Raw genomic sequence first — 19,413 nt, 5'->3', positions numbered from 1 at the left:
CAACGCGGATAGCCTCAATCCTTTCAAGAAATCAGTTCACTTTCGCTATCTTATCAGCCCTGAGCTTTCTTTCTATGCTAACTTTTATCACTGTTTTTACTGACCTTTTATTTAGGTTATAATCTCAGAACTTATCTGTACCGTATATGTTTAGCAGCTTTGAGCGGCTATTTTTTTAACAAAATATAGCGCTATACTAATATTATTATCGCACGAGTTAAGAAGCGTTTCTCTTTTTCGTTTGCATTTCTATTTTATTCCCATCACATGTTAACAGCCATTAGTCATAATATTGCATACAAAAAGGTCATCTGGAAATGCTCGTACGTAAATTAGCGAAAGAAGTTTTTACAGGAACTAGGTGCCGGTTTGTTTTGGTGCAAACGGCACAAATTAAAACAATGGCATACACTATGACAGTAATTCGTTGTTTATCAAAATGCAAAACTACGTTATGATCATGGATAAATTAAACGTAACCATAAAGATATTTTAATTACACTTTTTTTTCTGTTTGACACATATACACATTTGTTTATACAGGCAATCGATGCACCCTAGCCACAAGACATGAAAGAAAATTCAAACAGGAAACTGACAATAAACATTTCTTAATTACTTGTAAATTGACAATTTCATAAAAGCAAAGTTGAAACACTAACTAACGTTATATATTTGTTCTCAAGCCTAAAGCAAATACACTTTGTCTGAAGGCCTGGCTTTGTAAAGAGCAAACTTAGCTTGACTTAAGCTTCACTGCTTGCCAAGGTCACTTGATAGTCTTAATAAATAAAATGCAGATTTTCAAAACAAGTTGTTTGATTGCATTTACTGTTCAGAGTGGTACAAATTGTTCAGAAACATTTTCAAAACTTTAAGTAAATCACTTGACATCTCAAGGATGATTTTCAATTTCCTAACAAATGTTATGAGGCCAGTGGATGCAATTTGACTGATGAGTGATGACAGACCGAGCAATTAATGTTAGATATGGTGTATTCTGGAGTGGTTTTTGTTTAACCCAGTAGTAAAGAGTTTAATTATAACCAAGAATAAGTAGGAAAAAATTCAGTTGCAAGCATCGCAGGTTGCAATATAATGCAAAGTTGCCAAAATATTCAAGTTTAAATGTACTGGCTGAGCCAACGGAAACCTTCGCCATATCCTTGCTTTTTAAGAACAGAACACATGAAAATTTCAACTGGACGCGCTCCTCCCAGGCTAGAAAGTGGTACTTGGCCCTAAAAATTCAAATCAAATTTTAAGTCTAAAATATTTGTAATGGTGTAATCAACAAAGAAAACTTTTATGTGACAGTAGAAGCACTGGTTTGACTTCTCTGATGACTTACTTTTCCGGTTGATCGAATTCTAAAAACACTTCGAAGTTCATCTTCGCTCACGGCTGCTGGGGTGTCAATTTTATTTCCGAGGATTAAAACTGGCGCATTTGCAACCTGTTCGTCCAACAAAAGGCTCTGAAAAATGATCATTTTGTTAACTTAATGTCATAACATCAAAAAAATTTCTTCATGCTTCTTTATATATTTATTGGCTTAATTACTCTGAATCAAAATATAAAATGTTTGATTTCTTTACATTTAATTCTTCTTTTGCTTCCATGAATCTTCCCCTGTCGGCAGCATCAACCAGAAATACGATTCCATTCACAGCTGGAAAATAATCTTTCCATACTCTTCTTGCTGTAAAGACGAAAAAGCATGTGTGGTTGAACTAATAATATTGTTGTTAATCTTTGTATGCAATAACAATGAAAAATACGATCTCAAGGCAAAACATAACAAATCATGCTAATCTGGCCAACATTTCATTGACTCATTGAAGTAAGTTTTATCAAAGCAATTCATTTTTGCATGTATGTTGTCCTTTAGTTAAGTTAAATTTAATTGTGACACTTTCAATGCTTGTCTAACTTGATATTTTATTTTAGAGTATCTGGAAACAAATGAGCTACAACAGCTGATAGATAAACAAGGTTCGCTTGGCATTGACACAAAAGACAGTGGGCAGAATGTGAATTTAAACAGAGAGAGATAAAAGTGGATCAAAGTCCAGGCATTTGCAAACAAAGAAAAGTTTATCTTGAGCAGATTAGCAAGATTGCAGTTAGACAAGTTTAATTGATAAGGGACAACTGCCAAAGGTGGTTTGATGAATAACACAGATGTAAATAAATTATTACATAACGCAAAATCGGCAAGAGGTCAAGTCAAATATAAAATAATTAGACTTTAAATAAAACAAACATTAAAAATAAGAAAAACCTAATCACAAAGTATCACCTATATTGTTGTGTACAAAAAACTATTTTATAAAGTACAAATAAACTCGTTATACCTTGTTCGTGACCGCCAAGATCATATGTTGTGAATGAGATGTTGCCCATTACCAAATTTTCTGATGCTAGAAACGAAAAACAAGTAAAGTAAATAAGAAATGTTTACTTTAAAATGAAATCTAGTTCGCGTAACTAGCACATAATCTAGAACACCAATCAGAGCTAAGTACAACAGCTACAACACAAAAAACATGTGCAGCGGTGCAATTTCAAGCCAACTTACTTGGATGCATTGTGGGTTCATGAACGCTCATTTTGTTATCTTTCAACATATGAAGTAGCGTCGTCTTCCCAGCATTATCGAGGCCAAGAAACATGAGTTTTCCACTTTTGTTGTATAAACCGAGGTAGCTTAGTGCAGACTTGAACCAGTCCCAAAGAAACATTTTTAAATATATACAATGTCTTTTCTTGGAAACTTCAGTGTGATCTTGCCCAACTTAGGGGATTCGAGATTACTGTAGTCGATGGATGTCTTTAGTTTTCAACAAAATGCATTCAGCAAATTGGTGACAAATACACAGCACACACCTCCTGTAGTTTCTACTGTACACAGTTGCTTCTGATGTTTGAAAGAAGTAAATACAAGTTATTCTTAAAATAAGGCTTAACAACTGGTGATCGGTTCATCGAATGTTCATATTACCTCATGTAGAGAATCTGTTTTTGAAATTCATCAAAAATCTATAAATTTTTTCCACTTTAATTTAAAACAAACATAAGCATATATAGGTCAGAATGGGCTATCTCTAATATTTTTCGATTTCGGGCAAAACCTAAACGATGAGTGGCCGGGGACTGCAGCCGAAAAAGAGATGCAAATTCTTGTAAAAAGTATGAAACATAACCATGTTAAAACACAAACATTCCAAGCGCAGCTTAATAGATTCGAGAGTGATTCGAGAAACTACTGAAGCTTTTAAAAATTACCCGTTTAATATTTTGGCTAATCATGATTCACTGCACTGCCACATCCTTCACAGTTTTAACCACAACAAAAATTAAATTAAGTCTAAATATGATACGATAAACGATTACATACTAATTTTCAATTACTGGCCACTTTGTTTGTTTGAACTGGTAATACTGCGGACCGCATTGTGATGTGAACTTAGTATGACATTATGGGCCACCGGTTGGGGACCTACATGTTGAAACAGTCTGTTGGATACATACTTTATACGATACAGCAAGTTAAGCAATGACTGAATGAGTTCCTTGACTTCAGGTGTAACATGCTCTGTAAGAGCTATATTAGCTTGATGAAACACTTCAGCATGAAACACTTCCATTTATTGATTTTGCTGTATTTGAAACTTTAGAAATATTGTTTTACAGTTGCCGAAGAATAATTGAATACCAAAATAAACTCTCACAAATACATCGCAAAAGTTTGTTTAATTAACTAAATAATAAATATATAATCACTTTAAAACAGCAGATATAAAGTATGAGATTCCAAATGAAACTAAATGACATGTGGTTTTCAACTATAGTTAATCTGCACCTTGTTTCTCATTTGCACCACAGGTTTCTACTTGGGATAAGGTTTCTTTTTAAAAGCTAAGAAAGATTGCTAAGTTACTGTTTTACAAAAATTGGAAAAGTTACTTAGTTATATTAACATGGAATTAATATCTTAACATATCGAATGAATGAAATATTAGTAAGTCATTTTGAACATAAATTCTCAGTTGTGTCTACAATATGAAGATTACTTGTCAAAAACTGCTGGTAATTGGTATAGGCCTAGCTGACTTAACATAAAATTTCCTATGTCAGTTACTTGTGGTTGGTTATACTACAACAGATACCGTACTTGTTTTACCGGTTGCTTAAGAAAATACTAATTGCGTAATCAACTCGACGTTTACGCAAGTTGCGTTTTTCAAATCGGTAGAGGAAAAATTAATGCTGCCTTAAATTAAACTCAGCTGAACTGACAGAAATACGTATGGTTTCAAACAGTCGGAGGCCAATAAATTACAAAACATTCAAAAACAGACAGCCCAATGTTTCACAAAATAATCTACGTGATCAGTCCAGTAGCCCCGAACTCAACTTTCAGGTAATATGTGAATCATCTTATAACGCATCACTGATTCCTAAATGTTTTTGATGACGTAATAATACCCTTTGTTACGTTTCAGTGTTTCCAAATCTTATCTGTATATTCACAGCAACTGTTGTACTTAAGCCTGACTAGACAACTTAATACTAATTTATATTACTTTGCTTTATTGTACTTTTTAAGAAACGTACTACTTGTAAAAGTTACGTTTGCCACGTTTGATTTCGAGTAAAATGACCTTTGAACTTCCGACGAGTCATTCTCCAAATGAGTGTACAACATAACGCCATCGCGTGACTGCATTTGGTTTCACCTTACGTTACATTTATAGGCAGAAGCGATGTCATCATCGAAGTCCAAAAGTCAGACATGTGAAGTTTTTGTGCTAGGCAAGGCTGCTCTTTGGACAAAAAGATTGATATTTGTTCTATATTCTTTAACAATTAGTACTGCACATTACAATACCAAGTTGTGGCGTGATTGTAATTTCTTATGTGTGATAGGTTCTCTCACAATCTGACAGTCAGACTGTTGTAGCCAGTTGCAGAAGTACCTGTACTCATGAGTACGAAATGTAAGCCGGCCTAGCCGAAGTTTCTGAGTTATTTAGTTCTTGCTGGGTACCGCACATATTTGCCTGTTTTTGTGGAAAGCTCAGTATAAAGTTATATTTAAACTGTAGAGAACATAGTTGCCACCACCTGCGCCAGTGCAATTTTTCGTTCCCCATATTTCAGTCGAAAAATAAAGTGAATGAATGGATTGTAATATGAAACGCTTTTATTATGCTGTAGCATTGTTGTGTTTGGTGCGTAATTCAATTATTCTAGATGGTTTTACTCAATGGCCATGTCATTAATTTCTAGCCTACCTTCCCAATCATCAAATGCAGACCCACACTCCAGAGTATGGCAAGAGCACACCCGAGATGTTTCGCCAAAATGGCTTTGCACACCGGGAGAAGAGTAATCTTTCTAAAAAAGAAAGCAATAGTTTTTTCCGTTTTTTTTTATAAAAGTTCGCACCTTGCCTACCACAAATGCAGAACATGCTCCGGGCTCCGGCTCCAAAGCCCTGCTTGTGCCACGAGTTGCAGTGCACACTGGTTGCTTCCCTGCACAACAGAATTTTACTTCCACGCCCCGTGACTTCAGCGAAAACTTCCATATTCTGCAGTCAGGTTCACACTGTAGCAAATGTCCCAACTAGATAAAGTGTTAAAAATACCATGCTTCATGATTACGTTTTTGTTTTTTTTGTTAGGATTTTTCTTTCAGTTGCATGTGTTTTTGTTTCTCTGCTTGACATAATCTTGAACCAGATGTAAATGGCATATCATAATCAACATCAACCATATACTTCACAAACTAATTATAATCATGCACCAACGGGAAACTTAGCCGGTCAACAAGTGAATGGTAAGTTCTTATAAAATATTTATAATAAGTTTTTAATGCTTGCCTTTATCTTATTCTTAAAAGAAAGAATAAACAGAATGAGTGATTGAATAAGTTTCAAAGGTTAGTTTTTTTGAAAAAATATGTGAGCATGGTAGATTAATATTTTTTTGCTTCTGTTTAATTGTTTATGCCTTTAATTTTATCAGCTAATTTTCATTTAGATCCATTTCAACCTCCTCAACGTGGCACACCACCTTCCAATCAAAATGAGTTTAGGGAATCCCGACATGGCGATGATCGGCAGCAAGTTTTAAATCCTCAGTTAAATGGGGAGCATGCTCAAGGTCATGTTTTCCCTGGACAGAAAGCTGCGCAACATCCTCATCAAAATCTTCCACCAAGAGAACATTTTGGCAACCCTCATGATAACTTCAAAATTATGTCCCAACCCCCTATGCCAGGACCGCCTTCCGTGTCTGCAGTACAAAGGTCAATGGGTGGGGGAATGCCCCTCCATGGAAGCAATCAAACTCGGATTGACTCCGGCGATCATTCCTCGTCTGTCCGTGGTGTGTTACAGGCTTCCTCGTTAGCTGGTCAACCTCCATTGCAAAAATCTTTCACTCCACCTCCATCTAGTTCTCCAGCGAGGCATTCTCCAGCATCAAACATGCAAGGTGATAACAATAAATATTCTTGCACAATTGCATTGCTTAAATCGTGATGTCGGTTTAGTTGCATTGCATTTTAATGCTTTTTAATGCTTTTTATTTGTTTACATGGCGCATTACACTACTTGTTGTTTTCAATTCAATGTGATTTGTTATCGAGTTGATTTCTTATTTTTAGGTCAAAATGCTTTAAGTTCAAGGTCCACACCTCCATCTATGATCCAGCCTAGTGCAACTCGTACTCAGGGTGCATTTAAACCTGTTTCTTTTGTTGGTGGGGCTGGCATGCCACCACCTCCATTGCTAGGGCAACAGCAGGTGACCATTTGTGCTGCTTACAGTCTTGCCTGTATGATTAAATTTTTTCATAGGAAAGGTTGCAATTGATCAACCAAAACTTGATGATAATGATTTTGTATCGTCTCATTTTAAAACTTGAAACTATTCCACTTTTGAAGGTCATTTAACTTCTTAGAAGTTTGAGTCCCAATATGCAAATTCTATCATTTGAACTTACTAATATGCTTGTTTAGTTAACATGTGCTTTTTAAGGACATGAGTTACATTGAGTGTTAATTACCCTTGAGTTTGAAGGAAAATATTGGCTTTAAGGAGAAAGATTTTTTTAAAAACTGAGTTTTGGGCCATTCGAGTTCTTAGATACCAGTATTATTTCAAATGTAATCATACTTTGTTAAAATATTTGTTAAACCGTTTGCAAACTTGCCTTTTAAGTAGACAAACAATCATAGAAAAGAAAAAAGGTGTGAGTTTTGGTCATTTGTTAAAATTGTAAAAATGATTCAGACGCTGCGTGGATCTTCTACACCATCCACTGGACTTGGGTATGGTCCACCTCTACCTGGGCAAGTGGCCTCTGCGTCACCCACACCTGTCCAAAATAGTGCAATAACCAATCCCCTGTTTCAAGGCGAGCAGTTTAAACCTCCATCGTCGCAGTTTTGTACCCAGCCGGACCCAGCAATGCAGCAATATCCTCCTCCCAACAGCCTGCAATCTCCTCACCAACATCCAACTTCAGTGCAGCCTCCGCCGTTTCCTGAACAAGTTTACCCCCCATCGAGTGGGCCGGCATCTGCAATGGGGCAGCAGATGACTGCTGTGCCACCACCATTGTCTCGCCCAACGTATGTGCCCCAACCTCGACCACAGTTATCACAACCATCTGGAGCTGGACTACCACTACCTCCAATGCCAGGCCAACCATACACTCCATCTAGTAGTGTCCAGGGAATTACTCATTCAGGAGTAGGCGTTGCCCCACCTCCTTTGCCTGGTCAGCCATATCAACCACAAGCTGTTGTTAGACCACCGCCGATGTCTAATGTCGCATCATCTATGAATGCAACTCCACCAAGCTCTTCTGCTGTTCCTCAATGTAAGCGTAAAGTTTTTGAAATATAATAGATTTTATATTTTCGTAGCCTGCATGATATGAAGTTGTCTGTATATACACCGGTATATTTGGTTTATTAGCAGTTGTAAGTTGGGATTTAATATGCATATTCTTAAAGTATATACAACTTCCTAATGTTTTTAAACTATTAACAAAACGACAATCAGGCTGTTGTTGTGACTCTAGTACTGTTATGGCAGTGCTTCCGGATATATTTTTTATTTCAACTTCTGGGTGAATTGAAGGCAATTTTGGAATTAATCTATCTTGAACAAGACTCACACCTCCTGAGTCTTGTTCAAGATAAATTAGGCACCTACAGGTCCCAGCAATAACTTATCACACCCCAAGGCAGTGCATACATGCGCAGTCAGGAAGCGCTGCTATGTGTGAATTTAGAAATAAAATCATTTTGTTTTTTGTCAGAATAATTCAATTAATGTCGGTGCTGATATCTAATCGCCCCTTGCTTTATAGCTGCTGCTTACGCCCCTGTCCTGAACCAGCCAAGTTCTGTTGCAAATCGACAACCTACCCCCGGTCCATATCCCGGTGCCATGTCCAACATCACAAACTCTATGGCAAATATGGACATGAGTGAAGCAAACCGTCCCATTAACCTAATGCAAGTAAGTAAATCATTCTAATTTTAGTTTTTGACAAGTGATAAGCAATTGAAGTTTGTTAGTTACTCAAATCTGAAGAGACCAATTAAGTTAATGTGGGTTATCCAAACTTGATGTAATTAACCTGTAAAATTACTTTGATTTATCCTAGTTTTGAGAAAAAGCAAGTAGGGTAATGACTAATGAGTCTTCCCTGTATTTACATTTTTATTTAATCCTCACCACAATTTTACACACTGTACGTATTTTTACCCAGGGAAATGACAATGCGATATTTTTCATAAATTTGTATCAATACACACTATGCTGAAGACAACATTATCTGTATACATAATTAACTTATATCCACATTATTTTAAAGGAAACTAGAGCATTACCATTTCGCAAACCAGTTGAACAACCACTAAGATTTGAGACTAATACTAACCAAGGAACGCTTATCCCTCCTGACAGGAAGAACTGCAATCCTGAGTAAGCATTTTGATCTTTTCAAGCTTAGCAATCTTGCACTGTTTATTTGTTTCATTTCTTAAACTAATGTATTAGCAAGATTGTTCCAAAGAATATTATGATAACGTTTTGCAAGTTCTTTGTTTTTGTGACCATAAATCATTATCAATTGGCTTTGGGGGATGCTGTTAATATGTCATTAATATCAGGAAGTGAAAAGAAACAATCTTTGAGGTTCCTGATAACACCACCAGTACATAATTGATTTCATTTTTCCAGTGTGCTACGATGTACTTTGAAAACCATGCCACATTCACAGAGCTTGTTGAATAAGGTTAAGTTACCACTTGGCCTTGTAATCCATCCATTTAAAGATCTCAGCTCATTGCCTGTGATATCTGCTGGTATGTTTTTTATATTATGTTTCTGACAGTCAGTTATTATGTATAGCGCTCCATTGTTAGTCATTTATTTTTGTCTTATCAAAGGTTGTGGTCTGTGCCACAATTTCTGTGGCTTTAGAACTGGCTCAACATAAGTAAACTATGCTTTGATCATGTATTTTTATAACTATTACATAAATATGCACAATGGAAGCAGTGGCAGAACGCAGTAATACCTGAAACGTTAGCTTTGTTATCTCAACACAAGCTTTCACATATAGCAAAGCAAGCTCAGCTGTTACTAAGAAAAAGTTCACCTTTGAACTTCTACCACATTCTGCTGTTGATTTTTCTTAGCCTCTGTGACACAAATCTTCCACCAATAACTTTATACATTGACATGTGATGGTAGTAGATGGATAACATGCATTGCACCAATTGTGTCTGTTAAATTTGTGACATGAAGTTTTTACGTTGCTGAAAAAGTGAATAGTTAATTTGCTTTTGAATGACTTGTTGCTTTAAAACCTTGGAACTTTCAAAACAAAAAATATTGATATCCAGGAACAATTGTGAGATGCAAGAGGTGTCGTACCTACATCAACCCATTTGTGAGTTTCCTAGATGAGCGACGGTGGAGGTGCAACATGTGTTTTGCGGTTAATGAGGCACCTGAAGAATTTCTTCATCATCCTGTGAATAAAACCTATGGGCAACCTCATACAAGACCTGAGTGCACAAATTCAACCATCGAATTTATCGGTATTTATTGTTGATAACTTTGTTTCAATGCATGTATATCGCTGTAATAAATAAGATAACTTGTGTTTAGAATAATCAGTTAATTTTTGTGTTGATGGCAGTATTTAGCTTATATGCTTCTCTTTTCTATTGTTGATAAAAATGCTAAGAAGTACATACAGAATGGAAAATTTGGAAATATTTAAGCATGTACAAGTGTTTTGTTGCTTAACTTTATTACTCAGCAAACTTTCATCATTAAACGTAAATTTATATTGTCCTTGTTATGTGAACAGCCCCGCAAGAGTACATGCTACGACCTCCGCAGCCTGCAGTGTATCTTTTCCTGATGGATGTTTCACATTCAGCTATTGAGTCTGGCTATCTGCAAATTGTTTGCGATGTGAGTCTTGGTTACATATTTACCCAAAAAGTTTGTACAATTACCGTACATTAGTGCATCAAAATTTTCAACATAACTATGTTCAAGTCGGTTTACTTGTTTTCGCAACGAAGCATTGTTCCAGACACCAAGCTCAGTTTGTAAAATTTAATTGCTCAAACATGTCTGGTTTATGTGTTTTCTTGATTTTCAATTTTCTTTTGTAGTCTCTGCTTGATCATCTTGACAGTCTGCCCGGTGATGCACGGACTCAAATTGGTTTCTTAACATACAACGGGACAGTTCATTTCTACCGGCTAAGTGAGGGTTTGCCGCAACCACAAATGATAATTGTGTCAGATATTGACGGTGAGAATTCTGAAATTATTGAAATTAATTTGTGCATTGTCAGTATGCCGATACTCTAACTACAATGTACATACTTTGCATGTATATTTCGCTGCTGGGTTTTGCATGCAGCTTTTAAAACTACGGAAATTTCTACTGATTTATTTTAATACAAATATGCCCAACAATTAGTGCAGTGCTCTTAAACTAAACAATAGATTGCAGAACTACACGTAACATTTTGTAAACATGGAAAATTTAAACTTTGTGCTTCAGATGTATTTCTTCCTACGCCGGAGAACCTTCTGGTAAATCTCAGAGAAAGCAGAGATCTAGTCGAGGATTTGCTTCAACAGTTGCCGTTGATTCATAATTTGAACTACGAGGGAGAAGGAGACACATATTCTTCTCTTGGAGCAGCCTTGGAAGTTGCCAAAAAGCTCATGGTAGTTTTCATAGATTTATTTTCAAAATTAAACTTATGAAATGTTTGAGTCTTCCAACAAATTTGACTTTTTCCGAAAGCTGTGGACAATTTTTCACACCACAACATATTGTCAGGAAACGGTCTGAATCCTTTTAACAAACTTAATGTGTTGTGAAAAAGTTTATCAGGTTTCTGTACGTAGACGATAAGAAAGTATAGTTGATTATTATTTTTTTTGTAACATAAAACAGTCACATCATATTTCAGTAATGATTAATTAATTATCGGTTTCTATTTGAAGCTTGACTTTTCTTAATATGACTATTTGTTTCATGTTTAGACGGCAACAGGTGGTAGGGTGACTGTGTTTCAACAATCGATCCCTAATGCTGGACCAGGGTCAGTGAAACCCAGAGAAGACCCCAATAAGAGAGCTGGGGAGACGCCAACTGCGCTTTTGAACCCCGCCACTGATTTCTACAAGAAAATGGCCCTAGATTGCTCAGCACATCAGGTCTGGTTGTTTGAACTTTTTTTCTAGGACCAGCGTAGCAATTGAACAACGTATTTAATAGCTTATTTAATTGAAGGTTTTGACTAGGCCAACCAAATGTAAAAGTTTCAATTAAAGTCGAAATCATAGTTGAAGCTGAAATGATATGTTAGGTCAGAATTTCTTTCTGAGCTTTTTTATTTGAATTTGTTAGTAGATTTTTGTAAAACTTCCCGTTAAAGCTAATGTTTTTAGCTCGTTAACTACCACGCTGTAATTAAATACGACAAAAATGATGTCACATGCCCTATGCATGAAAGTGTAAAGTGAATATGTTTCACCACACTTTTACTTATCATTTCAAAATTCACAATGTTTGTGTTAGTGCAAAGAAGTGCCTTAATTTTAAGAATAAAAATGACAAAGGAAGGAAATCAGCGATGGAAAGACTAATTGAGTCATTGACTTACCTCGAGTCTGATTCGAGTCAGGTTTTTCTAAAAACTCGACATGACTTGTGCTTTTCTGTTTCAACTTTAATCGACCTTTGTTGACTTGAAAATGTCGGCTATCTTGATTCGAGCACCAAATTAATTCAAGTCGGTGTAAAATTGGTTCATTTCCTGTGAAACACTTTCTTCAAAAATCACACTGCAACGTATTCTATTGATCCTACAAAAAACGTCATAAATGGGTAAAATTAAACAATTAATATGCCTATAATAATTACATCACGGGTATTTAGAATATTACCACTTATTATGAACTGAACTTACAGTATAACAAAAGGTAAATAGTTTATTGTGACTTGCTTCAAGATTTGGATTTAACTTGATGAACATGACCGACTTGACTCGGTAACGTAATTAAACTGTCTTAACTTGGGCTTGGTCTTTTGGACTTAGCCGTTAGTGACTTGTCACGTCCAATAATACTTGTGTTTCCATCACTGAAGGAAACCTTAAGAAAGTTCACATTAACAATACTTAATGGTCAAGTATAATTTCAATACCCAATGTTTATATTTGACATTCTTTGCGAATAAACTTGTTATTTACTTGGCTCTTGGTCTTACCTTTCATTCATAACACCGACGTTTCATTTAACTAGTGCTTGATTGTACAATGCATAGTAACTTACTGTGTCATCATTTTGCCTCCTAGTGATACAGGAAGTTTATAGGTCAAATTAAAGTCAAAATTCGCGTAGTTTTAAAGTTAGAATTCTCTATTTTAAGGTCAAAAATTGGTTGCCCTCATCATGGCGTGTTTTAACAGGATTTTAATTGAAATTTCTTATATCCAGATTGCCGTTGATTTCTTCTTCTTCAACTCCCTTTACATCGACATTGCAACTCTATGTAAGTTGATTGAATGCCTTTACAAGATGCTGATATATTTTCGTCCAGATTTTACCATATTCTACACCTGCTATCACCTTTGTGAAGCCGGTAAGAAATATTTTATAGTACTCAACTTATTATGTCATTGAAGCTTGTTCGTCGCGGTTTTCCGCCGGGGACCTGCATTATTACCCGTCACTTCACGTCAAGCATAATCCAATGGAGGCCGAGCGGCTGTCTCATGATCTGCAGCGGTACTTAACTCGGAAAATTGGTTTTGAGTCTGTGATGAGAATACGGTGCACAAAAGGTAGGTTTCTTTAATCAGGTATCAATCAGTCAATTACTTAAAAATCATTACTCAGTTATCATTCACTGGTTCAAAAATGTAGTAGTTATCAGGTCAAGTTTACAAATGTGCACCTATAGTAGGATTGAGTATTGAAGGGTTATTATGTCGTAACTACTTCCAATGCAGGCCTTAATTTGGATGCGATTGTATGATTGACCTCACTCACTTGTGCAAAACATTTAAATGCATCTATATGCGTAGAAAATATTTTAATTTTATTTAAATTTTTAATGTTTTAAGTCAGGCATGCACAACTCAAAACAGTACATGGGCCGTTTTAGCGAAAAAATATTTTTCGCGGGCCGCGTGCTAACGTTGTTGTAACTAACGTGTAGCCTACTTTATATAATGTGACCGATTAACCGTTGAATAAGAGATATCGTTGAGAATATGGTTACTGTCAAGAGACGGTTGCCTCTCGCACTACAGTAAATAGTTGTTTTTAACGCTTAGCGGCGGTAAAGCATCGGATTCGTTGATTATGTAACTGTAACCGTGGAGAAAATGCCTGAATGAGCGAAATCACGGAATATCTCGTGGGCCGCATGAAAAGGTTTCGCGGGCCGCATGCGGCCCGCGGGCCGTATGTTGTGCATGCCTGTTTTAAGTAAAAAATCAAATCATTATCACCGCTAAGGAGTTTACATTTTCTTCCTCCATTGCTTGTTTGTAAACAAGATCACAGCAAAAGCTTCTTCCCTGTTCTGCTTGAATTTTCCCGATAACTCAGCTTTAAAAATAAGAACCAAAGTTTAAGTTTAACTCTGAACAAAACTCAGCAGAGGTCAAACCCATCCCAGACTCCTGACTCCCAGGTCAAACCCTCCCATTTAACCTTCTCCACAAGTGAACTATTAGGAAAACTTCACACTTCGAAAGACAAAAAGAATGCACAGACATGTGAGAGAAATACAAAATGTTGTGTGAAGTGGTCTTCACATTTTGTATTTACCCAAGGAAGCATTGGTCACTTAAAACAATTTTAACATGGGACAAAATGTAATCGTTCTATCTGATTATTTGCTGTTGTGCTAACTTCAGAGTCAAGTGAAAAAAGAACATATAATAGCATTGTTTTTAATTTTGCGTTTATCAGTGTCCTACCCAGCAAACAAACATCAGATATTACAAATATTTTCCAAGTGTATGAAGCTACAGAACAGATAAAAAAAAGAATAAGTTTAAGTTGAATATAAGCAATTTCTATGATCAGGTTTTTATGGTTTGACTTTGGCAATCGCTAAGAAATTTTAAGACACTTCAACTATTAAAGACTAACTGCTAATTTTTATATGTAGTTGCAGAAGTATAAACTATTAGAGACCGTTGAAGGAATTTAAGAAACCTTGCCCATGATAGTTGCAGGAACAAGAAATAATAGAAACCAGCCCAAAGAAATTGCATAAACCCACATCATAACATTGGCAAACTGAAATTTTTCAGGTATTGGCGTCCATACATTTCACGGGAACTTCTTTGTCCGATCAACTGACCTTTTATCACTGGCAAACGTCAATCCAGACTCCGGTTATGCCGTTAACTTGACTATTGAAGATCCACTACAAGACATGAGTTCTGCCTGCTTCCAAGCAGCCCTATTGTACACCACAAGCAAGGTAAGTTGCTCATACAGGGTTTATGGTTGTTTTAATGATTTCTGTTTGTAATATGCTATTTGGCTGACTTATGTGTAACTTCTTTCTGATGTACTGTTTGTAAGAATAACTTTGTGGATGTTAAGATAATGTGCATTGTAGAAAACATTAGCATGTACATGATTCCTTTTGTAGGTATGTTAAATAATAAACAGTTTTTATTGTTGTTGTTTTTCTTTGCTATTTCACTAAAGTATAGAAGTAACGTTGTTTCCAATAACTTTGGATACTCAGTTATTCAGTGTACAATATTACTTACAAATTAGCTTTTATTTCATAAAAATATTGCAAAGTTAATTCCGCAACATATATGTAATCTCTAGGGCGAGAGACGTATTCGTGTCCACACAATGTGCCTACCCGTTGTTAAATCTCCAGCTGAAGTCCTTAATTCGGTCGATTGCATTGCTGTTGTTGCATTACTGTCAAAAATGGGTGAGCGGGCATGGCCCAGCGATTAAAGTGAAGTTTAATTTTTTCTCCACAAGAATCATTTTATAGGTTGTTATCCTCAAAAATAAACATGTTCCATTTTTACATAGGTGTCGATAGGTCAGTCACAGCTTCAGTTGCTGACGCCAGGGATGCTTTGCTCAATGCAGTGATAGACCCACTGAAGGCATACAAAGACACCCTGCCACAAGGAATGACAACTGGCGGTGTTTACGTGCCACGCTGCCTACGTTTGATGCCACTCTACATGCAATGTGTATTAAAACATGTATGCAAGATTTATTTGAAATCTATAATGGATATGGTCTTGTATTTGTACTGCAAATCAGTCATAACTGTCAACATTTTGGTCTCAAGTGGTTATATTTTAAACCTCGATACAACTAAACTTCCACTATTTTTGCAATGACATGTCAGAGATGCCAATGATTGCACTATAACGACGCTTCATTGTACTACATAAGTGCAATTGTGTCTTGGTCTTTCAGTACGAAAGTGCATGTCGCGTTTTGCATTAACCTTTCAACTGATGACCGCTGATAATTTTATAACCAAATATCTTTCCAGCCCGCATTCCGTATGGGTGTTTCCACAAAGTTGGACGACCGAGTCTTCTCAATGGTTAACTTGAAGATGCAGCCTGCGTCTTATCTCCTCCAAGGAGTTCATCCAGATCTTTACAGAGTTGATGATCTTCATGATGAAGTACGAGTCGTACAAGTAATTGAATATATGTGACTGTAACCACATTATTGCACCCATGGGCTTAATTTGTTGTGTGTTAACTCTCTTTTGCTGATTTAGTTGAAAGTATTATCTCTCAATATTACTTATTATCGAAATTAAAAGTTCATCAAGTGAGTATGTATATTACTTTCACATGGGTGCAATTTCAAAGGAACCGTATGTGGCAGCATTTTGATGCTTATTGCAGCTTTGGCAACAGCTTCGTTTGCTGACAGCTGACGTGTTGTTATTCCTATGTCATTGTAACTTAATAGGATGTTTGCACAATAAAATTTCTTTTTGAATAAACCCCGCTAAAGAGTTTCCATCAAAGAATATTGTTGCACAGTAATCTGGTGTAAATGTTTCATTTTGAGAAATTGTCACAATTCCGAGCGATAATGAAAAATTGTCCTCCAGGGAGCCATCACTGTATTCGAAAAGGAAGTCCCTCAGCCAAACATCCTCCCGCTCTCGGCAGAGTCGATCTTGCAGACCGGAGCATTCCTCCTTGATTGTGGGTGGAGGATGTATCTTCTCGTTGGACGCCAAACGAGTCGTTCTTTCATCAACAACGTTCTTGGAGCCCCACAGTTCAGCAATATTGAAGAACCTATGGTGATTATTCGCATGCTTGTTTAAAGCCTCGGTTTTATACTACAAGTAAAGTTTATGGAGCTATTTTCATCTCCAACCTTGAGTGAAATGTTAAACATTGTTTCAGCGCAATTTGAGCATATATTTATTATTTCATAACATCCAATAATATTTAACTACCATCATCACAAAATCATAGGCTTCAAAAATAAAAATTTTTCAGTATTCTATCCCCGAGCTCAAGAACCCACAATCTGAAATGTTTCATACATTTGTGGATTGGCTGCAAGGCAGCAGGCCCCACTACGCCCCTATCCGGGTTATAAGGTAACGGCTGGAATGCATTTTGTTAGTATTGACTGCAAACGTAATTCATGATTATTTGCAGAAATTTTTTTACTGACAAATTATAAATCTAATGATCATTGCTATTTCTGTACACGCATGAATTCTATTTTTTTTATGATCTTATTATTTTCTTGTTAACAATGTTAACAACGCGCATTTATGCCATTATTACATAACAGGGACGATATGAGAGAAAAGATTTTATTCTTTTCCCACCTTTTCCAAGATCGAACTGAGTCAGCTATGTCATACCAAGAATTCATCATGCATGTCCAGAAGCAGTTGAACTGATTCTAGCTTACTGGCAAGTGCTTACAATGGCCCAGGTATGAAAGAAGACTGTAGTTGGATGTTGAATGCCTTGCTTACAATTTCTATTTCGACTGATCAAAGCAATGTTTTATCTACCCTGATGCTTACTGGCCAGGAGCCCAGTCAAAATTGTCCAGATGGTCAACATCAAATGGTATCTTGAACTCAACGTTCGTAATATGTTGCTGGGTGTAAAAGCTATGCGGGACCTAGTATTTAGTATTTTTACATAGTGCTGCTTAATGTATAGATTCATCTGTTTTGCAATGTTTTGTGCTGTTAATTTGAATTTGCCCTGCTTGAAAAGATAAGTGTGGTTGTAGAATACATTGATGATATTTTCTCTTTTAAATGCGAGAAAAGTTCATCGAAATGTGCTGACGTCACTTGTTATAAATTGACACAAATTTTTCCACATTAAAAATGTTTGTAAAAATTTTAAATTCAAAACTTGGAAAGTAATGTAACTACCAGAATTTTATTTTAGTTAAGTTCGTAATTCATTGGTAATAGTAAAGTATTAATAATTTACGCTTCACTATAATTAGTATGTGTTTAAATAAAAATTGTTTTAGTCAGTAGAGTATAAATTCAGACTTTATTTATTTCTTTTTTCTAATCCTTTTAAATGTGTTTCTTAGTAGCTACCCACTTGCATGTTATCTTAACCTAAATGTCCACCTAAAGTAATTCTTGTAAACTATGTGCATAACCTAGAGACTTCTAACATCTGTTTTTCATCTTTTGTCTTAAACAACCATTTGATTGCTGCTTTTTCAAACATTACATTTTTTCGACGTTTCTTCTGCTATTTATTTAGCCTTAATTTTTTCACTTTTTTACCGTACTCACCAACAGAAAGAAATCCTCACTTCTCAAAGAATACCATTGACAAATTTTGTGACTCTTCTGTTAATGTGCAAATTCTATGCTATGCACAAAAACATTATTGGATAAATGATGACACTGAAAAATTGATGCCAAATCAAATGTTGTACCGTATTTTCCAGCAACCTGCAGCTAGTACCATTGGGCTTTTCTCAACTCGTATTTTCCTGGCACTTTGTGTATTATCTGCAAGTTGCAAATTCCTGCTGTTTTGTCTTATTCTTTCTGTCATTAATGTCAATACCTTGTGCTAGACCTGGATCTTCCTATTTATGAAATTTGTGATTGAAAGAATTGATAAGATGCCCACAGCAATGTGTCTAGCCTGGGGCCTTTTTATTCGTGCAAAGTTTTTAGATTTTGAACGAACTTCAATGTTGATTTGATCTGTACAAGTTTAGCGCTTGTACCGAGGTAAAAATGCAACGTTTTGAGGGAAATTTGTTTTCGTTCCCGACGCATTTCCTATGAACCACCATACTACTGAGGTCTAACGTAGTATTCAATGTGCTTCACACCATTATATATCTGTGTGTGTTGAGGTACACCGTAATATGTATTACTGCATACGGGCTTGTGTTTTGCCTAAACTTTTGCAATTGACAGCTCATTAAAGTGGAATCAATAAATAAATTATGCCGATTGTTTTTAATCTCTATGAACAGTGCTATCTGGTGTAGTTTTAAACTAATCGTTGTCATTGTTAAAATTTCGTGTTTATTGCTTTAGGCTATGCGTCTCACACTGTCGTATATGAAGCCTTAAAATGGCAAATAAAGAGACCAAATCAAACGTGTAATTTTGTCCTTTTTAAAACTTAAAAATATGGTGTTTATGAAATGAGCCAGGTGTGACGACGAAAATCAGCTGGCGAAACGTCACAATTTATTGACGCGAAGACACGTGCTTAAAATGAAGGATGAGAGCAATATTGTAGTCTGGAGAAGGTGGTTGATTTTATGCCTGTGGGTTA

General features: G+C 36.0%; 3 protein-coding genes and 1 long non-coding RNA gene across 5 annotated transcripts; 1 reads left to right on the top strand and 3 right to left on the bottom strand.

Moving 5' to 3' along the window:
* Nucleotides 1-469: 469 nt before the first annotated feature.
* On the bottom strand, nucleotides 470-2,956 carry LOC143464259 (small COPII coat GTPase SAR1B-like). Its single transcript, XM_076962153.1, has 5 exons — nucleotides 2,582-2,956; nucleotides 2,358-2,423; nucleotides 1,599-1,702; nucleotides 1,352-1,477; nucleotides 470-1,241 (listed from the first exon to the last, which is right to left on the bottom strand). Exons 1-5 carry the CDS (start codon nucleotides 2,742-2,744, stop codon nucleotides 1,125-1,127), a joined length of 576 nt encoding a protein of 191 aa, XP_076818268.1. The 5' UTR covers nucleotides 2,745-2,956; the 3' UTR covers nucleotides 470-1,124.
* A 1,750-nt stretch (nucleotides 2,957-4,706) lies between these two features.
* On the bottom strand, nucleotides 4,707-5,666 carry LOC143449740 (uncharacterized). The gene is made up of 4 exons (XM_076950055.1): nucleotides 5,662-5,666; nucleotides 5,464-5,599; nucleotides 5,301-5,403; nucleotides 4,707-4,829 (listed from the first exon to the last, which is right to left on the bottom strand). Exons 1-4 carry the CDS (start codon nucleotides 5,664-5,666, stop codon nucleotides 4,744-4,746), a joined length of 330 nt encoding a protein of 109 aa, XP_076806170.1. The 3' UTR covers nucleotides 4,707-4,743.
* Nucleotides 5,667-5,672: 6 nt separating this feature from the next.
* Nucleotides 5,673-19,232, top strand: LOC143444208 (protein transport protein Sec24A-like). Of its 2 annotated transcripts, none has more exons than XM_076943363.1 (21): nucleotides 5,673-5,847; nucleotides 6,051-6,506; nucleotides 6,679-6,818; nucleotides 7,308-7,899; nucleotides 8,395-8,546; nucleotides 8,905-9,014; nucleotides 9,273-9,397; nucleotides 9,941-10,138; nucleotides 10,414-10,520; nucleotides 10,727-10,868; nucleotides 11,124-11,293; nucleotides 11,615-11,788; nucleotides 13,073-13,127; nucleotides 13,261-13,419; nucleotides 14,905-15,077; nucleotides 15,440-15,551; nucleotides 15,659-15,837; nucleotides 16,137-16,289; nucleotides 16,716-16,913; nucleotides 17,116-17,219; nucleotides 17,420-19,232. In XM_076943363.1, exons 1-21 carry the CDS (start codon nucleotides 5,757-5,759, stop codon nucleotides 17,529-17,531), a joined length of 3,702 nt encoding a protein of 1,233 aa, XP_076799478.1. In that variant the 5' UTR covers nucleotides 5,673-5,756; the 3' UTR covers nucleotides 17,532-19,232. The 2 variants fall into 2 exon arrangements, with proteins under 2 accessions (XP_076799478.1, XP_076799480.1); XM_076943365.1 differs by having other exon boundaries at nucleotides 5,674-5,847; nucleotides 16,137-16,274.
* Nucleotides 12,302-13,045, bottom strand: LOC143444211 (uncharacterized). The gene is made up of 3 exons (XR_013113691.1): nucleotides 12,843-13,045; nucleotides 12,544-12,727; nucleotides 12,302-12,439 (listed from the first exon to the last, which is right to left on the bottom strand). It is a non-coding gene; the product is annotated as an uncharacterized LOC143444211 (long non-coding RNA).
* Nucleotides 19,233-19,413: the final 181 nt, after the last annotated feature.

This window comes from Clavelina lepadiformis, chromosome 1 (assembly GCF_947623445.1).
Source record: "Clavelina lepadiformis chromosome 1, kaClaLepa1.1, whole genome shotgun sequence".
In the NCBI taxonomy this organism is placed as follows: domain Eukaryota; kingdom Metazoa; phylum Chordata; class Ascidiacea; order Aplousobranchia; family Clavelinidae; genus Clavelina; species Clavelina lepadiformis.
The sequence above is the reverse complement of the archived record's forward strand: the minus strand, read 5'-3'. Positions and strand labels throughout refer to the sequence as shown.

Excerpts from the sequence above, each read along its gene's own strand:
- LOC143464259 (XM_076962153.1), bottom strand. The coding sequence starts at position 2,744 with ATGTTTCTTTGGGACTGGTTCAAGTCTGCACTAAGCTACCTCGGTTTA. Across the intron at positions 1,703-2,357 it reads TCTTGGCGGTCACGAACAAG|CAAGAAGAGTATGGAAAGAT; the intron begins GTATAACGAGTT and ends TCGTCTTTACAG. Across the intron at positions 1,242-1,351 it reads GAATTCGATCAACCGGAAAA|GGCCAAGTACCACTTTCTAG; the intron begins GTAAGTCATCAG and ends TTGAATTTTTAG.
- LOC143449740 (XM_076950055.1), bottom strand. Across the intron at positions 5,404-5,463 it reads GAGCATGTTCTGCATTTGTG|AAAGATTACTCTTCTCCCGG; the intron begins GTAGGCAAGGTG and ends TTTCTTTTTTAG. Across the intron at positions 4,830-5,300 it reads TGCATTTGATGATTGGGAAG|AGCAGCCTTGCCTAGCACAA; the intron begins GTAGGCTAGAAA and ends TTTTGTCCAAAG.
- LOC143444208 (XM_076943363.1), top strand. The coding sequence starts at position 5,757 with ATGGCATATCATAATCAACATCAACCATATACTTCACAAACTAATTAT. Across the intron at positions 5,848-6,050 it reads AGCCGGTCAACAAGTGAATG|ATCCATTTCAACCTCCTCAA; the intron begins GTAAGTTCTTAT and ends ATTTTCATTTAG. Across the intron at positions 10,139-10,413 it reads TTCAACCATCGAATTTATCG|CCCCGCAAGAGTACATGCTA; the intron begins GTATTTATTGTT and ends TTATGTGAACAG.